Here is a 20,592-nt window from a genome sequence, read left to right as displayed (position 1 = left end):
GTGTGTGTGTGTGTGTGTGTGTGTGTGTGTTTGTGTTTTGCCAAGAGCTGGGAGAATGAACAAGAAATCCCGCAGCTGCTGTGAAATTCAGCTCTGGACTTTGCCTCACAGTTTGTTCTTTATTTCAGGCCTCCCTCCCGCTCAGCCAGCTGTGGGCAAGGCCCATTGCAATCCCACATCTCACCATCACTTGAACCCGATTAAAGAGCGCTCACTTGTCTGACAGAGAGAGCACACATCACACCTCGGGGAAGAAGCGGGGCTGTGGGGGCGGGGGGGGTTGCACCGGGCCACTCTTTGAAGAAATCAGCAGTCGCTCAGTAAACAGAGGCAAAACAACAGCAACGCAGGGAAATACTGGTCTGAACTGGTCTTTCCTCCTGGGATGGGCCTTCTCCAAGATACAGAGCAATATATCACCGGAGGAGAGAGGTTCTCCCAGAGACAGCCCAGGCCTCATGGTGTCAGTGAGCCAAGTAGGCCTCTCAGGTTTCTGCAGGCCCGAGAATCCGATTAATGAGCCTGTCGCAGGTGACTGGCTCTGTGTTAAACCTTTGGCCCACAATCACCAGCCGATCTCTCCCTTGAGGAGGACAAGAGACTACCTGACTGTTGGAGGCCACCCATAGGCCGAAAGCAGTGTCTGGTCACACCTGGAACTCCCCACCGACAGCCACTGGAGTCCTGCCACTATCCTCTCAAACACAACAAGGCGTACGCACCAGATGCCACATCAAACTATCTCCGTTTGATCGAGGTGCTGAGTGTCAGTAGCAGTTTTTTGCCTGTCTGCCATTTAACTAAAGCAGGCACTGGCTGGAATTTTACCTCCCAGGTCAGGCAAGGCTCGCAGAGCTGAATTCTCTGTAGGCCTCAGGTGGAATTATCTGAGGCTTGCCTGAACGAGGTCATCAATTTCCGCACACTGAGTCCTGGATCAAACGTGCCAGCCTCCTAGTCCTGCCACAGCGAGGAACATCAGCAGCCATTCAACTGCCCTAGACCTCAGCAACAACAACTTGCATTTATATAGCATCTACGCCGTGGGAGGAAAATTACTCATCAGCATTTTCAGACCAATGAAAAGGCCACAACAAAGCAAACAATTAGGAGGTTTGGTCCATGAGCTGTCTTTTAGAAAGGGGTCTTAATGAGGAGGGGGAGCTGGAAAGGAAGAGAGAGGGTATCCAGAACAAGGCAGCAAGCTGACGAGAGATAAAACAGTCAACGCTCGGGGTGAAGCAAGCAGGAGGCGGGCATGAGGGCACAGCTGGAGTTTGGGGATGCTCAGGGAGTCTGGGATCGGAGGGTGAGAGCTTTGCAGTGACACACTAGGGGCAATGTCGAGGAGCAAGGGATGGTGTTTGGGAGTCAGTGTGAGTTAGGATTGGGACAGCTGAGCTCAGAGTCGCTTCCTCAGCTGTATAATGGACATATCCCCTCAGTGTGGAAGGACCCAACATGGGGTAGCTTGCAACGTGCCTGCTAGCTGGGATTTCTAGACATCCAAGTCAAACATTGTGCGTCAAGTCTCACATGTCATAAGCTGAGTATAATGAACATCCTGATTGGTGACTATTGGCTGTTACGTTTCTCTACATTACAGCAGTGAATATAATTTACAATTGCTTTTTAAAATATTCATTCACAGGATGTGGGTGTCACTGGCTAGGTCAGTATTTATTGCCCATCCCTAATTCATAGAACCATAGAATCCCTAAGTGCAAAAGAAGGCCATCTGGCCCATCGAGTCTGCACCGACCACAATCCCACACAGGCCCGATCCCCATGACCTCATGCACTTAGCCTGGCCAGTCCCCCTGAACTAAGGGGCAATTTAGCACGGCCAATCCACCCAACCTGCACATCTTTGTACTGTGGGAGGAGCACCTGGAGAAAACCCACGCAGAGAAGGGGAGAATGTACAGCCTCCACACAGACAAGTGACCTGAGGCTGGAACTGAACCTGTGTCCCTGGTGCTGTGAGGCAGCAGTGCTAACCACTGTGCCACCGTGCTGTCCGGCCTGGCTCTTGAGAAGGTGGTTGTGAGCTGCCTTCTTGAAACGCTGCAGTCCGTGTGGTGGAGATACACCCCCAATGCTCATAGGGAGGGAGTTCCAGGATTTTGACCCAGTGACAATGAAGAAATGATCGAATTATTTCCAAGTTGGAATGGGTGAGTGGCTTGGAGGGGAAAGTCCAGTTGGTGGTGTTCCCATGTGTCTGCTGCCCTTGTCCTTTGAGATGGTGGAGGTCATGGGTTTGGAAGGTGCTACTTGGTAAATTGCTGCAGTGCATCTTGTAGATGGTACACACGGTGCCACTGTGTATTGGTGTTGGAGGGATTGAATGTTGAAGGTGGTGCATGGGGTGCCAATGGAGGGTGCTGCTTAGTCCCAGATCGGACAAGTGTTGGAGCGGCACTCAACCAGACGAGAGGAGGGCAAACTCCACGCGCACCATTCCATCACATTCCTGACTTGTGGATAGGCCTTGGGGAATCAGGAGGTGAGTTACTCCCTACAGAATTCCCAGGCTCTGTTCTGCTTCATTGGCAATGATATCCTGAGGTTTAGAAACACAGGATATGAATCTAGATCTTTCTATCCTAACACAGCGGCCATGCAGTTCCTGTAATGGAGCTTAATTCTGAGCATAAAATAAACAGCAGCACTCAATATAAGTGTAACAATAATGGTGTTACATTAACATAGGGACAAGAGACCTGAACCGCAATCTGATCTAAAGATTCATAAAAAAGCAGGAAAAATCTTAAAATTCTCACAGTGCAGAAGGAGACCATTTGGCCCACTGAGTCTGCACCAACCACAATCCCACTCTATTGCCGTACATCCACATTGTTACCCTGCTAATCAGGCTAAATTAACACTAGTGTCAGCAGGATTAGCAGGGTAAATATGAGGGGCTGTGGGAATATGGTCTGGGTGGGATTGCAGTCAGTGCACTCAATGGGCCGAATGGCCTCCTTGTGTACAGTAGAGATTCTATAATTCCCCCTGACACTAGTGCCAAATTAGCCTAGCCAATCAACCTAACCCGCACATCTTTCAGACTGTGGGAGGAAACCGGAGGAAACCCATGCAGACATGGGGAGAACGTGCAGGCGCCGCAGCGTCACCCAAGGCCGGAACTGAACCCAGATCCCTGGCGCTGTGAGGCCAGCAGTGCTAACCCACTGTGCTGAGGAGAGAGAGAGAGAGAGAGAGAGAGCAGGAAGGACCCGAGGGGAAACGAGTTTAGAGCTTTAACCAGTCAGATGGGAAAGGTTTCCACTTCATTCGTGCAATTAGAACGAAAACCGCAGTGACCTCGTACTCGCACAGATTGCCTCATCCACAATTACCATCGGCTGTGAAAACCCTCCTCCTCAGAAGCAGCAGTTAAGTCAGGCAGAAAACTGGCAGGCAGTCTCTCGAACCAGTCACAGCCGGTGAGAGGGGGTCCCATAGAGCTGCTGGCAGCGTCGCTCAGAAGGTCCCGGCGCAGAAGGGGTTAAAGGCGAACTTTGATGCGTTTGCTCTGCTGGGCCAGACGTTCTCAGGAGACAATCCCTCGAGGCCTGGAGCCTCCTGCAGCGGCTGTTCCTCAGAATCTCAGCTCATCCCCTGTGTAGAGCCCAGCGACTACTCTGCGCTGCAAAACAAACCCTCTTTTGTTTGACCTCCCACAATCCAGCTTAGCAAAGCGGCTGGAATCGGTGCCAAGCTCTGTGTGTGGGGGTGGGGGGGAGTGGGGGGATAGCTGGACAGACAGCCTCCTTCAACAGGACAACATCCTTATCTTGCTGAAGGAACCTCGCGGCATTCAGATAGCACAGTCCAAGGGGATTTCCTGTGGGCCCGGCTAATTATTTCAGTTGCTCTTTTATATAAAATAAAAGGAGGCCCTTCGTTCTGATCCTTGCTGGATTCAGGGACGAGGCTGTCGGAAGCGGTGGGAATAAAGGGGACCACCGTGTCCGAGGAGGTCAGGCTAAGACGGAAGCAAAGCCATGATCTGAATCCCAATCGCTCAAACCCGCACCCGTTCCTTGGGTTTTACGGACTTCACAGGGTCACTCCGGATTTCGGAGCCTTTTCAACGCTTCTGTTCCGAGTCTGTCAGTCAAGGATGCTTCGGGGCAATTGAGGTTATTTTGTTTTGTGCACTGCCGCAGACAATGGGCACACAGTGTGGCACAGTGGTTTAGCACTGCTGCCTCACGGCGACCCGGGTTCGATTCCTGGCTCGGGTCACTGTCTGTGCGGAGTCTGCATGTTCTCCCCGTGTCTGCGGGGGTTTCCTCCAGGTGCTCCGGTTTCCTCCCACAGTCCGAAAGACGTGCTGGTTAAGCGGATTGGCCATGCCAGATTTTCCCCTCCGTGTACCCGAACAGGCGCTGGAGTGTGATGACTAAAGTCAAAATTTATTTATTAGTCACAAGTAGGCTTACATTAACACTGCAATGAAGTTACCGTGAAAAGGAGATTTTTACAGGGTTACAGGAATAGGGAAGGGGTTGGGCCTTCATTGCAGTGTTAATGTAAGCTGACTAATGACACTAATAAATAAACTCTAGGTCATTGCAGCTCCGCCATTTCGTTTGGTGCCTTTGCACCCCCCCATCCCCCGCCCTCCCCCACAACAGTTCCAGAAGTCTCACTTTCCCTCTCTCGTTCATCCACCCAGGCTTCCTATCCATCTGGCTTATCGTTTTATCACCAGGGGGAAAGATTACAAACATTCGGATCTTTATTCTCTGGGGATTAGAAGAATGAGAGGTCATCTCGAATTATTTACAGAGCTCAGGATACAGGAAGGAAGTCTCCCTCGGCTGTGGGCACAGTCTCAGATTACGAGGTGGGCCATTTTGGAGGAGGAGGGGTTTCTTCACGGTCTTTAGAATTCCACACCCCAGAGACCTTTGGAAGTTCAGTCGTTAAGTATGTTGAGGACTGAGATCGACAGATTTCTGCATTTTGTAAGCATCAAGTGCAAGGGGAGGGAAACAGCGCTTAAACAATTATTCGCCACCATCTTATTGAATTGCAGAATCATCTCAAAGGGCTGAATGGCCTACTCATGCTCCTATTTTCTATGCTCTTAAGACTGCCTCCCCATCCTCCTCAGCCAATCAACTGCTGGAACACACTGCCTGTGCTCCCATTATAGCATTCCTACAGTGTAGGTGAAGGCCATTTGGCCCATTGAGTCTGCACCGACTCTCCAAAAGGGCAGCTTATCCAACACTTGCCCCATTCCCATAACCCTACGCATTTGGCATGGCCAATCCACCAAACCTGCACATCTTTGGATACTAAGGGGCAATTTTGCATGGCCAATCCACCTAACCTGCACATCTTCCAGACTGTGGAGGAAACTGGAGCACCCGGAGGAAGCCCATACAGACATAGGGAGAATGTGCAGACTTTGCACAGATAGTGACCTGAGGTGGAATCGAACCCGGGTCTCTGGCGCTGTGAGGTAGCAGTGCCAACCACTGTGCCACCGTGCTGCCCAAACAATGGCTGTTTCAATTCTCCAAAAATGTCTGCTCATCCAAAAGCCTGCAGCTTGTCTCCCAATTCGCACCAGGATCTTGTACCTACTGCCCAGCTGACAATCCTTCGGGATCTCTGTGCAGTTCCCATTCTGACTTCCGCGCATCCACCATTTTCAACGCTCGATCATTGATGGCAATGATTCCAGCTGCCTCGGCCCTGAAGCCCTGGCACTGCCCCCCTGTGATTGGGATCGGGGAGGGAGGTGGGCGGTGGGAGGGTGGAGGTGTGGGGAAAGGGGTGTGTGGGTGATGGGAGGGTGGGGGCACCTATGCAACTGAACTGCTCTCCTCTCTCAGGAGTAGGTCAGCACCTCACTACGGCGGGACTGAACATTTGACACTAAGCTGATTGACTGAGGCAATCCCATTCCCAGGCTGTGCTGGCCCTCAGTATAACAGGCCAACCTGCTTGGCTCATGATAGATTCCTTGCTTGGGAGGTGTCACTGGGGGGGTCCTCTGTTTAGCTTTTCCCTTCACTGCAATCCCTCCCTAATATTCAAGATGGTGCTGGAACAAGGCGACTCCTTGAGAGCTGTCCCCAGCATACCCTCTAATTCCATCTTTTATTCTCGTTCTATGGTTTTATAACTCTAATTCTTACAAACTCGCTAATATTGTTCCATATATTAAGCTGATCTATCTCTACCCTAGCTATGGCTGTAACACTACATTCTGCACTCTCTCCTTCCCTTCTCCCCTATGCAGCTATAATGAGGCGGCACAGTGGCACAGCACTTAGCACTGCTGCCTCACAGTGCCAGGGACCCGAGTTTGATTCCCGGCTTGGATCACTGTCTATGTGAAGTCTGCACATTCTCGCCGTGTCTGCGTGGGTTTCCTCCATGCTCCAGTTTTCTCCCACAGTCGGAAAGACATGCTGGTCAGGTGCATTGGCCGTGCTAAATTCTCCGTCAGTATACCCGAACAGGAGCCGGAGTGTGGCGACTAGGGGGATTTTCACGGTAACTTCATTGCAGTGTTAATACGAAACCTACTTGCGAGACTAATAGATAAACTTTATGTACGGTATGCTTTGTCTGTATAGCACACAGGAAACAATAATTTTCACTGTATCCCAATATGTGAGACAATAATAATCAAATCAAATCTAAACCTCTCCACATTTCTCTCTGGTTTCTCCCTAAACCTAAATCTTTGACCCAAACTTTTCATTACCTTTCTGAAAAGCACCTTGTGCAGTCAGTCTCAAATGGTAATGATCTTTAAAGCATCTAGATGTACCTCACTGAGTTAAAGGTACTATATAATAGGCTGTCGCTGTTTTACTAAGGAATATAGTGGATTATATACTGGACTCTCACAGCGGTGAACTGAGCTCAAATCCAGCCCATAATACTTGGATCAGAAGCTCCGGTTACCCTGGGAGGACTCTGTGAAAAGAGCTCTGAATGGACACACTTTATCTGTGAATAAATGCTCCTCATTTGGCACCTCATTGGTTGGGTGTGACACCAATTGTAGTGACCCTGAATAAGGTTTTTAAGTTTATTTATTAGTGTCAGAAGCAGGCTTACATTAACACTGCAATGAAGTTACTGTGGAAATCCCCTAGTCACCATACTCAGGCACCTGTTTGGGTACACTGAGGGAGAACTTAGCACGGCCAATGAGCCTAACCAGCACGTCTTTCAGACTGTGGGAGCAAACCAGAGGAAACCCACGCAGACACGGGGAGAACATGCAGACTCAGCGCAGACAGAGATCCAAGCCGGGAATCGAACCTGGCGCCGTTGAGGCAGCAATGCTTAAAACTCTGCCACCGTGCCGCCAGAATCTTGCTTACTCAGATGTAGGAGGTAATGAAAGTGGTCACAATTATGTTTTAGAGGGTGGTCCTCTTGGCTGTGGGCAGAGGGGTATTGTCAGAGACGATGGAGGGTGCTCTATCCTGGATTCCACCTGCCTATATACCACACCTGGGAGTGCCTGGTGCCAACACTGGGCATCTGAAATGGACACAGTCTATTCCTAATGCTAATGGTTCTGAGCACCATTCTTGTGAATTATAATTCAAGTACTGTACTCTCTTTGTCCTCATTTATCACACAAAGGAAATGAATCAGAAATATTTCAGATATTGCTGCCAGGATATTTTGCTTCGATTGAGCGAGGCCTCTGAACTTTTTATTAACTACCCAACCACCATTCTCAGAACAAAACACAAGCTTTGGGTTAGCACCACTGTCTCGCAGAGCCAGGGACCCAGCTTCGATTCCTGGCCTCGGGTCACTGTTTGTGTGGAGTCTGCACATTCTCCCCATGTCTGCATAGGTTTCCTCCCACACGCCAAGGATGTGCCAGTTAGGTGAATTGGCCATGCTAAATTGCCCCTGAGTATTTGGGGGACTAGCTAGGGTAAGTACACAGATTATGGGGATAGGGTCTGGGTGGGATTGTGGTCGGTACAGACTCAATGGGCCACATGGCCTTCTTCTGCACTGTAGGGATTCTATGATTCTAGACCAAAATAAGGCTATGGTCCCCTAACACAACACAGACAAGGCTGGCACTAGATGGCCAACACAGTAAGAAGTCTCACAACACCAGGTTAAAGTCCAACAAGTTTATTTGATAGTAAGCCCACAAGCTTTCGAGGTTTGCCCCTTCGTCAGGTGAGTGGAGAGTTCTGGTCTCAAACAGAGCATATGAAGGCACACACAGTTTACAAGATACTGATAAGAATGCGAGTCTTTACAGCTAATCAAATCTTAAAGGTGCAGACAATGTGAGTGGAGATAGCATTAAGCATAGGTTAAAGAGATGTGTATTGTCTCCAGACAGGACAGTAAGTGAGATGTTGCAAGCCCAGGCAAGTCATGGGGATTACAGATAGTGCGACATGAACCCAAGATCCTGGTTGAGGCCGTCCTCATGTGTGCGGAACTTGGCTATCAGTTTCTGCTCAGTGACTCTGCGCTGTCGTATGTCGTGAAGGCCGCCTTGGAGAACGCTTACCCGAAGATCAGAGGCCTTTAACCTGGTGTTGTGAGATTTTTTACTGTGTTTACCCCTGCCCAATGCCGGCATCTCCACATCATGACTAGATGGCCAACTCAGAGACTCATGAGTTCAAATCCCAGTGAAGGGAGGGTTGGAGTTCAAGGACGGCAGATGGGTGCGTAATTCCTCCCAGTCAGCGGGCCTGCTGGTATCCCAGCATCATTCCCAACTCCGGAGCCACTACTGGGGAGGCCCGGTTCAGCGTGAAGCTGTTACCCATCCAGAACCAGCGGTAAGTAACAGGGTAATTAAAATGAAGGCCTTCAGTCAGAATTGGATAGCATCCCCATGGGATTGGGGGAGCGGCAGCTGTTTGGAGGCAGCCTCACAATGTAGACCAAGGGATCAGGGCTGGAGGATGACTTGGAGGCCCTCTAACTAACCCCCCGCTCCACCCTCTTAACCTCCACCTCCCTGTCCAGTTCCCTCCATTTGTGCTGCCGTAACCCCCAGGGTTAGGGGTCAAGCGCTGGACAGTGGGGTTAGTGCAGTCAGATCTTTGTGGACCGCCGCGGACATGACTATTTATTCATTTGACAGGCTGTGGGCGTTGCTGACTGGGCCAGCATGTACAGCACATCCCTCACTGCCCTCTATTTCAGAGGGCAACCACATTGCTGTGGCTCTGGAGTCACAGGTAGGCCAGACCGGGTAAGGACGGCAGATTTCCTTCCCTAAAGGACATTATTGAACTAGATGGGTTTTCCCGACAATCGACAATGGTTTCATGGTCATCAGTAATCTTCTAATTCCAAATTTTTATTGAATTCAAATTTCACCATGGGGATTCGAACTTGGGTCGCCAGAATATTATACTGGATCCTTTGGATTACTAGTCCAGTGACAATACCACGATGCCACTGCCTCCCCAAATGGCCTCATTCTATGCTATAGACATCTACAGATCAATGATTAACTTGGTCAACAAGAAGTGATTAGTCTTATTTTGCCCAAAGCCATTTTCTGCATCACAAAGTGTTGAGAGGGAGGCTGAGGATAGAGGCATCATGTGTCTCTGTCCCTTAGCAGGCTGTGTGTGTGTGGCTCCTCCTGTCCAAAGGGCCTCTTATCGGCTGTCCACTGCCTCTAATTGGAGAGCAAGCCTTCCCTCTGACCATTAATTATCCAAAAACCGATGGCGACTCACCACTCCCAACAGGGTGCAGGGTCGAACCAGATATCGGGGGCTCCAGCTGAGCCTTTGAACAGATCCCTTCATCCAGCAAAGCCCCAGCAGCAGCTGACGTTACAGGAGCCGAGAGTCCAACTCCAGAGGACAGAGAGACGTGCAGCAAAACACAGAGTCCCTTGTAACAGAGTGTGAGGAGAGAGAGAGAGAGCAAATGGCAGAGGGGGCAGCTGCCGAAGGAGCTCACAGACAGCTGCTCGTTGCAAGACGGCAGATAATTATCGTTCGATTTGTGAGAAGGAACGTGGGCGTTTTCTCCTCAAGAGTTCAACCCCAGCAGCCTAAACACCATGAATGGAGATCCCTGTCAGCAAGAGTGGCCTGCCCTGTGCCATGGCCATTCTCCTCAACAAAATGGAGTCAGCCATCATATGCAAATCTTCTAAATGACCGTACTATTGTCCCGTTCTAAAGAAAACTGTGAGACTCGACTGTGATCGGGAAAAAATAGAATCCTGACTGTGCAGAAGTAGGCCATTCGGCTTCTCGAGACTGTCATAGAATCCTTACAGTGCAGAAAGAGGCCATTCGGCCCCTCAAGTCTGTCACAGAATCAAAGAATCCCTACAGTGTAAAAGAAGGCCATTCGGCCCCTCATAAGTGTCACAGTGCAAAAGGAGGCCATTTGGCCCATCGAGTCTGCCCAATCCCACCCAGGCCCTATCTTCATAACCCCACATATTTACTCTGCTAATCCCTCTACACATCCCGGGACGCTAAGTGGCAATCTAGCATGGTTAATCAACCTAACTTGCACATCGTTGGACTGTGGGAGGAAACTGGAGCACCTGGAGGAAACCCACGCAGACATGGGGAGAACGTGCGGACTCCTCGCAGACGGTGACCCAAGCCAGGAATCAAACCCAGGTCCCTGGAGCTGTGAGGCAGAAGTGCTAGCCCACTGTGCCACCCACAAAGCTGTCGGATCGCCATAAAAATGCAACCGTTTTGCCAATATCCTCCAGCAAGGGGAACCAGCTGCTCTGACCTGGTGTGGCCTACATGTGGCTCCATAGTCACACCTATGCATCAGACCCTGTGGCGTTTGTTACAGGAAAAAAACTCAACGTTACCTTCGATTACGTGCACGAGCATCGGGAGTGGGATTTGAACACACAAACCTTCTGACTCTGAGGTGGGAATGCTACCAGGTGAGCTAAAGATGACACAATGTAGAATTGCCAGGATATACCAGAAAATAGGGGCTTGGCTCTCCACTGACAATGGGTGTTCCACCCAGCTAACTGCATGTTAATTGTTTGCCTCACAATCGAGTGTTTGGGAATCAGATCTTGGGCAGCGATAGTCTAAGTCCCTCTCCTTACAGAAGTGTCTCAGCTCCCTGCTCACCTCAACTGGTTAACTCAGTGAGGATCCAGAGAGCAGAAAGATCCCAGAGTCCGCTGTGCGCTAACTAAACTTGATCTGCTTGAAACAGCTGCTTCAGGTGAGCAGGGAAGAGTTACCTGAGTTCACCTGTGAAGAGATACAACAGGGCAGCACAGTGGTTAGCACTGCTGCCTCACAGCGCCAGGGACCCAGGTTCGATTCCTGGCTTGGGGTCACTGTCTGTGTGGAATTTATACGTTCTCTCCATCTGCGTGGATTTCCTCCGGGTGCTCTGGTTTCAAAAGATGTGCAGCTTAGGTGGATTGGCCATGGTAAATTGCCCCTTAGTGTTTAAAGATGTGCAGGTTAGGTGGATTGGCCATGCTAAATTGTCCCTTAGTGTCCAAAGATGTGTAGGTTAGGTGGATTGGCCATGCTAAATTGCTCCTTAGTGTCCAAAGATGTGCAGGTTAGGTGGATTGGCCATGCTAAATTGCCCCTTAGTATCTAAAGATGTGTAGTTTAAGGAGATTAGCAGGTTAAATGCATGGGGTTACAGGGTTGGAGTGGGCCTGGATAAGATGCTCTGTCAGAGTTGGTACAGACTCAATGGACTGATGGTGGGCATGATGGGAGAACTCCCCCCACTGTCTCCTTACTTACTCTATCAAACCCTTCATCTTCTCTGCCCCTAGGGGAACAGTTCTAGTTTCTCCAGTCTCTCCATGGAATTGAAGTCTTTTATCTCTCTTCCAGTTCTCATAAATTTGCTGTGCATCCTCGCTAAGGCCTGGGCATCCTTTGTAAAGTGTGGTCAACCCTTGGTCTGAATTCCCCAACCAGAGAACGTAGTTTCCTTCTATTCAACCGATCAAATCTTTTTATCAATTTAAACAGCTCAGTTGGATCACCCCTTATCTTCCACACTTGCAGAAATACAAGTCAAGTCAATGGAACTGGTGTTACCACATAATTCCGTTCTGATGCTCTGGTTTCCTGCAGCTTTGAGTCAACCCAAAAAAAAGTTTGTTGGGACTTCCTCAGTTACAGCTAAAGACAAACTAGAAAGGAGCAGATCTGTAGACACAGTGCTGCCATTCATTAAAGACTGACACACAAAGAGAGTGAATCGACTCACTGGAATTGAGGAGAACAAGGAGGAATCTCATGGAAACATGATGGGACTGGACAGGCTAGATGCGGAAGAATATTCCCAATGTTGGGGAAGACTAGAGGTCACAATCTAAGGGATAAGCTATTCAAGACTGAGATGAGGAAGAATTTCTTCACTCAAGAGAGTTGTGAACCTGTGGAATTCTCTACCACAGAAAGCAGTTGGGGCCAGTTGGTTAGAGGGAGCTGGAAGTGGCCCTTGTGGCTAAAGGGATCAAAGGGGTGTGGAGAGAAAGCAGGAGTGGGATACTGAGAGTGCATGATCAGATATGATCATGTTGAATGGTGGTGCAGGATCGAATGGCCTACGCCTGTTTCTAGTTTCGATGTAAGAAAATAAGACATCAAATTTAAACGCACCTTCAATATTCAGCATCACTCCCATATTGCCTGGGATGGAGCATTGGAGTTATAAGGAGAGTCTGGATAGGCTTGGGTTGTTTTCTCTAGAGCAGAGAATACTAAGCGGAGGCATGGTTGAGGTGTATAAGATTATGAGGGGTATAGACAGGGTGAGTAAGGGGCAGCTGTTCCCCTTGTTGAGGGGTCAATCACAAGGGGGCACAGCTTTAGGGTGAGAGATTCAGAAGGGATTTGAGAGAAAACCTTTTCACTCAGAGGGTGGTGGGAATCGGGAATGCGCTGCCTGGGAAGGTAGTGGAGGCTAGAAACCTTACAGCGCACAAAAAATATTTAGATAAGCACTTGAAATGTCACAATATTCAAGGATATGGGACAAGTGCAGGAAAATGGGATTAGTGGTGGATATTGTTGGTGCAGACTCGATGGGCCGAAGGGCCGTTTCTGCGATGTATTACTTTTACTCTGAGGGCAGGATTTCCCAAAAATCCCACCCGAGGACAACGGACTTTTGCATGATCCATGGCAGGCGCGATGGGAAAACTCTCCCATGACCCTACAATCTTTGACTATCAATGGGGTCTAACCAATGCTATACGTGTCGTTACCTGACGCCAAACAGGTCTAACAGGGGACCGTACATCACTTACCTGGCACCAATCAGGTCCAGTAGATGCTGCCAGCGGTCGTCGACCTTGCTCAGTTTGTATTCTATCTCGGACGCTTTGTTTTCCTGACTAGCCCGGATCAGCCTCTGGCCCATCTGCTGAAGCTGCATCTTGTTCTCGCTCGCCGCCGTGATCTCCTCCTGATAGTCCTGTGGACAAAGTGGGACAGTCCCGTCAGAGATTTACATTCTGCAGTCAATAATCTTTCAGCGCATTCGACTGGCAACCACAGGATCGAACGGCTTAGGGACCGCGTGCAAGCTCCTCTTCCTTTGTGTGAGCTCGTCTCATCCCGCACGGGAGAATTCACAGGGATCTTGTGCGCGGATCCTCACAGCGGCAGGGACCCGGGTTCGATTCCCAGCTTAGGTCACTGCCTGTGCGGAGATTGCACATTCTCTCCGTGTCTGCGTGGGTTTCTTCTGGGTGTTCTGGTTTCCTCCCACACTCCAAAAATGTCCGGTGGATTGGCCATGCTAAATTGCCCCTTAGCAGCAAGGGGAATAGTAGGGTAATGGCGATAGGGCCTGGGTGGGATTGTGGTCGGTGTAGACTGGATGGGCTGAATGGCCTCCTTCTGCAGTGTAGGGATTCTATTTCCTGACCTTGGGGTCAGACAGGGTCAGCTCAGCATTTGAAAAGTTGTTTTAAAATTGGTGTATGGTTTAATCCGAGTGTGTTTCTCCATGTGCAGAGTTTGCAGATTCCCACTGGATAATGCAGTCGTTCTTTCTGGTGTTGAAATAAGGCATTCTGAAGCGGGATCGGGAATGAACACAGGAGCATAGGAATTAGGAGCAGAAGTAGGCAGCTCACCACCATCTTCTCAAGGGCAACTAGGGATGGGCAATAAATACTGACCAGCCAGCGTCGCCCATGTCCCAGGAATGAATAAAACAAATTTCAACCCTTCGAGTCTGCTCCGCCATTCAAGCAGATCATGGCCGATCTCTCGCAGGTTGATAGGGTTGTTAAGAAGGCGTACGGTGTGTTAGCTTTTATTCGTAGAGGGATTGAATTTCAGAGCTGTGACAGCATGTTGCAACTGTACAAAACTCTGGTGCGGCCACACTTGGAGTATTGCGTACAGTTCTGGTTGCCGCATTATAAGAAAGATGTGGAAGCATTGGAAAGGGTGCAGAGGAGGTTTACCAGGATGTTGCCTGGTATGGTGGGAAGGTCTTTTGAGGAAAGGCTGAGAGGCTTGAGGTTGTTTTCGTTAGAGAGAAGAGGATTAAGAGGTGACCTAATTGAGGCATACAAGATGATCAAACGATTAGATAGGGTGGACAGTGAGAGCCTTTTACCTCGGATGGTGATGACTAACACGAGGGGACATAGCTTTAAATTGAGGGGTGATAAATATAGGACGGATGTCAGAGGTAGGTTCTTTACTCAGAGGGTAGTAAGGGCATGGAATGCCCTGCCTGCAGCAGATGTGGACTCGCGAACTTTCAGGGCGTTCAAATGGTCAGTGGATAGGCATATGGATAACATTGGAATAGTTTAGGTTAGAGGGTCATTAGATTTGTTCCACTGGTCGGCGCAACATCGAGGGCCGAAGGGCCTGTACTGCGCTGTAATGTTCTATGTTTTATTGTCTCAAATCCACCTCCCCACCCATTGCCCATATTCCTTTAACCTGTTTTTTAATTGGAAGTATATCAGTCTCCCTCTTGAAACCTAATATGGTGCTCACATCTCTACACTGAAAAGGCGATTTCATAACCGTCCCAACAACGTTTTGGGTAGAGTTTCAGGAATTACCTTTTTCAGCTTCTCAATCATCTCCTCGATGCTGATGTCTCCGTTCTGGGATACTTTGCTTTCCATCAGGGTCAGCCACTCACACAGCTCCTTGTTCTTCTCATTGAATAGCGCCCACTCATTCAATTTCTCTGTTACCAGCTGTCTGCGTAACGAGACCTGGGAAGGACGGTATTAATGTGCGTGAAATATTAATTCACTGAGATGACATTCTGCCAACGGGACACAATTCAACACTGGACAACACTGTAACAACCTCCCCACCCCACCTCACGCCTACAAACATAAACGCGCCACATTTCCCAATCACTCATACCACTTGGCACAGTGGTTAGCACTGATGCCTCACAGCGCCAGGGACCCAGGTTCAATTCTCAGCTTGGGTCACTGTCCATGTGGAATCTGCACCTTCTCCCCGTGTCTGCGTGGGTTTCCTCCGGGTGCTCCGGTTTCCTCCCACAGTCTTAAAGACGTGCTGGTTAGATGCATTAACCGTGCTAAAGTCTCCCTCAGTGTACCCGAACAGATGCCAGCGCGCGGCAACTTGGGGATTTTCACAGTAACTTCATTGCAGTGTTAATGTAAGCCTACTTGTGACACCAACAAAAATAAACTTAGAACTTAAATAGTCTCAGTGCCTTCTGGTGCTGTTAAGCTTCATTCACAAAAATGTCAAAGCACATTGTAAAGGAAGATGATTACCTAATGATAAAAATAGCTATTAGTGTCAGGAAGATTGAACCTATGGTACCTGCAGTAAGGAAAACCCCCCAGGTGACCAACAGGGAATAAGGCAATAAACTATTTATTGACAGGCAGAAGAACTATTTACAAGAACAGCAATCTATATTCCTACTATGCTCTCAGTCCAGACAAAAGGTGCAGATTCAAAACCTGCCTTTAAGCTACACACACTCTTATCCTATTGGATGAGAGGTCACACAATGTTTGAGATTCACCGCGACAGTATCTTATTTCAAACTTGTAGTAAAAAGCCAGAATAAACACTTTTTGGGTAAAAGTGAATTTAATTGGTAGCACAGAATCATACAATCCCTACACTGCTGAAAGAGACCATTCTGCCCATCGCGTCTGCACCAACAACAATCCCATCCATAATCTGTAACCCCATGTATATACCCAGCTAATGCCCCTGACACTAAGCACAACCAACCACCTAACCCGCATTTCTTTGGACTGTGGGAGGAAACTGGAGCACCCGGAGGTAACCCGCAGAGACATGGGGAGAACGTGTAAACTCCACATGGACAGTGACCCAAGCTGGGAACTGAACCCAGGTCCCTGGCACTGTGAGGCAGCAGTGCTAACCGCTGTGCCACCGTGCTCCTCAACTCTGACCTATCACTGACTCTCCATTCTGCTCCACCACCCCGTCTACAAGTATATAATTTTTCACATTTCTATAATTAAGGGCCCCACGCACCCCGGACATTCTCTCTTCCGCCTTCTTCCGTTGGGAAAAAGATACAAAAGTCTGAGGTCACATACCAACTGACTCAAGAACAGGTTCTGATTTTATTTATTATTGTCACATGTATTAACATACAGTGAAAAGTATTGTTTCTTACGCACTATACAGACAAAACATACTACTCATAGAGAAGGAAATGAGAGAGTGCAAAATGTAGTGTTACATTGTAGAGGGTGCAGAGAAAGACCAATTTAATGCGAGGTAAGTCCATTCAAAAGTCTGACAGCAGCAGAAAAGAAGCTGTTCTTGAATTCGTTGGTATTTGACCTCAGACTTTTGTATCTTTTTCCCGAAGGAAGAAGGTGGAAGAGAGAATGTCCAGAGTGCTTGGGATATTTAATTATGCTGGCTGCTTTGCCAAGGCAGCAGGAAGTGTAGACAGAGTCAATGGATGGGAGGCTGGTCTGCGTGATGGACTGGGCTACATTCATGACCTCTTGTCGTTCTTTGAGCAGAGCAGGAGCCCATACCAAGCTGTGATACAACCAGAAAGAATGCTTCCTATGCTGCATTTGTAAAAGTTGGTGAGAGTTGTAGCTGACATGCCAAATTTCCTTAGTCTTCTGAGAGAGTAGTGTTGGTGGGGCTTTCTTAACTATAATGTCAGCATGGGGGAACCAGGACAGGTGATCTGGATACCTAAAAACTTGAAGATCTTGACCCTTTCTACTTCGTCCCCATTGATGTAGACAGGGGCATGTTCTTCCCAACACTTCCTGAAGTCAATGACAATCTCCTTCGTTTTGTTGACATTGAGGGAGAGATTATTGTCACACCAGTTCACCAGATTCTCTATCTCATTGCTATGCTCTTGTCTCATCATTGTTTAAGATCTGACCCAATATGGTGGTTTCATCAGCAAACTTGAAAATCGAATTGGAGGGGAATTTGGCCGCACAGTCATAGGTGCATAAGAAGTGTAGTAGGGGGCTGAGAACACAGTCTTGTGGGGCACCGGTGTAGAGGATGGTCATGGAGGTGGTGTTGTTGCCAACCCTTACTGATTGTGGTCCGTGAGTTAGGAAGTTCAGGATCCAGTCGCGGGGGAGGTGCCGAGGCCCAGGCCACAGAGATTGGAGATGAGGTTCGTGGAATAATAGTGTTGAAGGCTCAGTTGTAATCAATAAAGAGGAATCTGACGTAGGTGCCCTTGTTATCTGGGTGTTCCAGGATTGAGTGCAGGGCCAGGGAAATGGCGTCTGCTGTGCGGCAGTAGGTGAACTGTAGTGGATCCAGGTAGCCCGGGAGGCTGGAATTGATTTGTGCCATCACTAGCCTTTCGGAACACCTCATAATGATGGATGTCAGAGCCACTGGCCGACAGTCATTAAGGCACGCTGCTTGGCTTTTCTTAGGTACCAGGATGATGGTCACCTTCTTGAAGCTGATAGGGACCTCAGATTGTTTTAAGAGAGGTTGAAGATATCTGTGAATATCTCCACCAGCTGATCTGCGCAGGATCTGAATGCATGTCCGCGTACCCCGTCCGGGCTAGTTGCTTTCTGTGGGTTGACCTTCAAGAAAGCTGCTCTGATATCTACAGTGGTGATCCCATCTACAGTTTCATCCATCTGCCTTCTTCTTCCCTGCTGCTGTCAGACCTTTGAATGTATCTATCTTGCAACAACTTGCACTAACTTGATCTTTCTCTGCACCCTAGCTATGACTGTAACACTACTTTCTGCACTCTCTGGTTTCCTTCTCTATGTACAGTATGTTTTGCCTGTATAGCGTGTAAGAAACAATATTTTTCACTGTACATAGAACATAGATCTGTTCTGTATTCCAATAATAAATCAACTCAGTTCTGTACAAGGGTCAACTGACATGAAACACGTTTCTCTCTCCACTCAGGCCTGCTGAGTTCATCCAGCCTTTGAGTAAAGTAATGCAGAATTGCCACAGACCAAAATGATCATTGGCTGTCCTCCCCCTCAAAGGGGACAGCTGGTGATTTAACCTGAGGGTCACTACACCTCAGGCGAGGGGCAAGGTTGAGAAGGTGGGGCCTTCATGAATAACCTCAGCCGGTACAAGAATTGAACCCACGGTGTTGGGCATCGCTCTGCATCAAGAGCCAGCTGTCCAGCCAACTGAGCAACTTATACAGTACAATATGAATCTTACTTGCGACAAACCACTGTTTCCAACAGATAAGCCACTGGCAGATTTACATACAACACAGCTAACTTGAATTAATTTGTCCAAAAATAAAAAGAGTGGTATTTATAAAGACAGTTTGTCCATTGGGAGAAAACAAGAAGCACAGGCTACTTGATTTGCATCCATTACCGAAACCAGAAAATTCTGCCCAAGGTCATAGAATCTGTGGCAGTGCAGAAGGAGGCCATTCAGCCCATCGCACATGCACTGAAACAATCCCACCCAGTCCCTGTAACCCCACGCATTTACCCTGCTAATCCCCCTGACAAATTAGCAAAGCCAATCAACCTAACCCACACATCTCTGGACTGCGGGAGGAAACCGGGGCACCTGGAGGAAACCCACACAGACATGGGGAGAACATGCAAACTCCACACAGACAGTGACCCAAGCCAGGAGTCGAACCCGGGTCGGTGGCGCCATGAGGCAGCAGTGCTAACCACTCTGGAAAGATGAACGCACCTTTCCGTGGTCTGCCATTTGGCTGCTACGATTCCTGGGCCGGGTGGAATGGGACAATTCACCCTGTTAAATGATCGAATCGGTAAATATAATCCTACAGTGCAGAAGGAGGCCATTTGGCCCTTCGGGTCTGCACCAACCATGCTCTATCCTCATAACCCCATGCATTTCCCCTAGCTAGCCTCCCTGACACTAAGGGGCAATTTAGCACAGCCAATTCACCTAACATGCATATCTTTGGAGAGTGGGAGGAAACCAGAGCACCCGGACAAAACCCATGCAGACACAGGGAGAATGTGCAAACTCCACACAGCCGGTGACTCGAGGCCGGGAATCGAAGCTGGGTCTGCGAGGCAGCAGAGCTAACCGCGGTGTGCCGCCCCCTAAATGGAGACACTAAGTGTCACCCAACACATTGTACTCAGGTTTCAAACAGAGTTCAAGCATCGACAGGAAGCACAGGCATCTATATGTGTCTCATATCTCAACCAAAAGGAAGTTAAGTGCACTCTATCAAGCAGCAGGCGTCTGTATCACACGTCAGTATTTAAGCCTCATTTATCAGAGTATTTTTCCCCATCACCAAAGCCGCAGGATTGAGAAGGAGGGGAAAAGGTGGGGAGGCACCTCCTCTAATCCAATCCCTTCGACAAGCCCTGCATCGTAAAAGCTGAAGCAAACAACAAAAGCATTCTAGACCAACCTGTTCATGTTCGCTTCCTACTTACTGCCTTGCTATCAGGTGACGTCCCTCAGGTTGAGAGATTAACACCACTTCCTGCTGCGGTCTGCCTTGATGGAAATACTGCAGCAGAAAATAACGGAGGCAGCAGAGACCCAGCTCCCTGCAGCCGGCTGGCCTGGAGGCAGGGGGCAGATGACACTGCAAACCCCTCCCTCCCAAAACCCCCCCGCCAAATGCTTTCCATTACCCAAACAGTTTATAAATTATTCACTTAACTTTATGTATTGGTGCCACAAGTAAGGCTGACATTAACACTGCAGTGAAGTTGCTGTGAAAATCCCCTAGCCCCTCCCGGCGCCTGTTCGGGTACACCGAGGGAGAATTTAGCACGGCCAATGCACCCTAACCAGCACGTCTTTCGGACTGAGGGAGGAAACCGGAGCACCCGGAGGAAACCCACGCAGATACGGGAGGAACATGCAGACACAGCACAGACCCAAGCCGGGAATCGAGCCCGGTGGGTAGACAGGTGGGGGGAGGGGGAGGGTTGGTGGCTGGAATCTGAGGATCCGACAGAGTGGTTCACGTTTACAGAAAGTAGTTGAGGCCAAAACATTGAATGTATTCAAGGGTCGGCTGGATATAGCACTTGGGGCGAATGGGATCAAAGGTTACAGGGAGAAAGCAGGATTAGTCTATTGAGTTGGATGATCAGCC

General features: G+C 49.0%; 1 protein-coding gene across 7 annotated transcripts in view; it reads right to left on the bottom strand.

The window, feature by feature from the left end:
- Positions 1-20,592, bottom strand: part of syne1b (spectrin repeat containing, nuclear envelope 1b) — a 415,064-nt gene that overhangs the window by 68,286 nt on the left and 326,186 nt on the right. For all 7 annotated transcript variants that reach the window (XM_080200097.1, XM_080200090.1, XM_080200089.1 and 4 more), the window contains 2 exons: positions 15,074-15,232; positions 13,289-13,455 (listed from right to left, as the gene is read on the bottom strand). In XM_080200097.1, the coding sequence (XP_080056223.1) occupies positions 13,289-13,455; positions 15,074-15,232 (326 nt within the window). The remainder of the gene's footprint in view (positions 1-13,288; positions 13,456-15,073; positions 15,233-20,592) is intronic.

Source organism: Carcharhinus amblyrhynchos, chromosome 12 (genome assembly GCF_965287045.1).
Source record: "Carcharhinus amblyrhynchos chromosome 12, sCarAmb.v2.hapA, whole genome shotgun sequence".
Classification (NCBI taxonomy): domain Eukaryota; kingdom Metazoa; phylum Chordata; class Chondrichthyes; order Carcharhiniformes; family Carcharhinidae; genus Carcharhinus; species Carcharhinus amblyrhynchos.
Note: the sequence above shows the minus strand (reverse complement) of the source record. Positions and strands in the feature narration are given on the sequence as shown.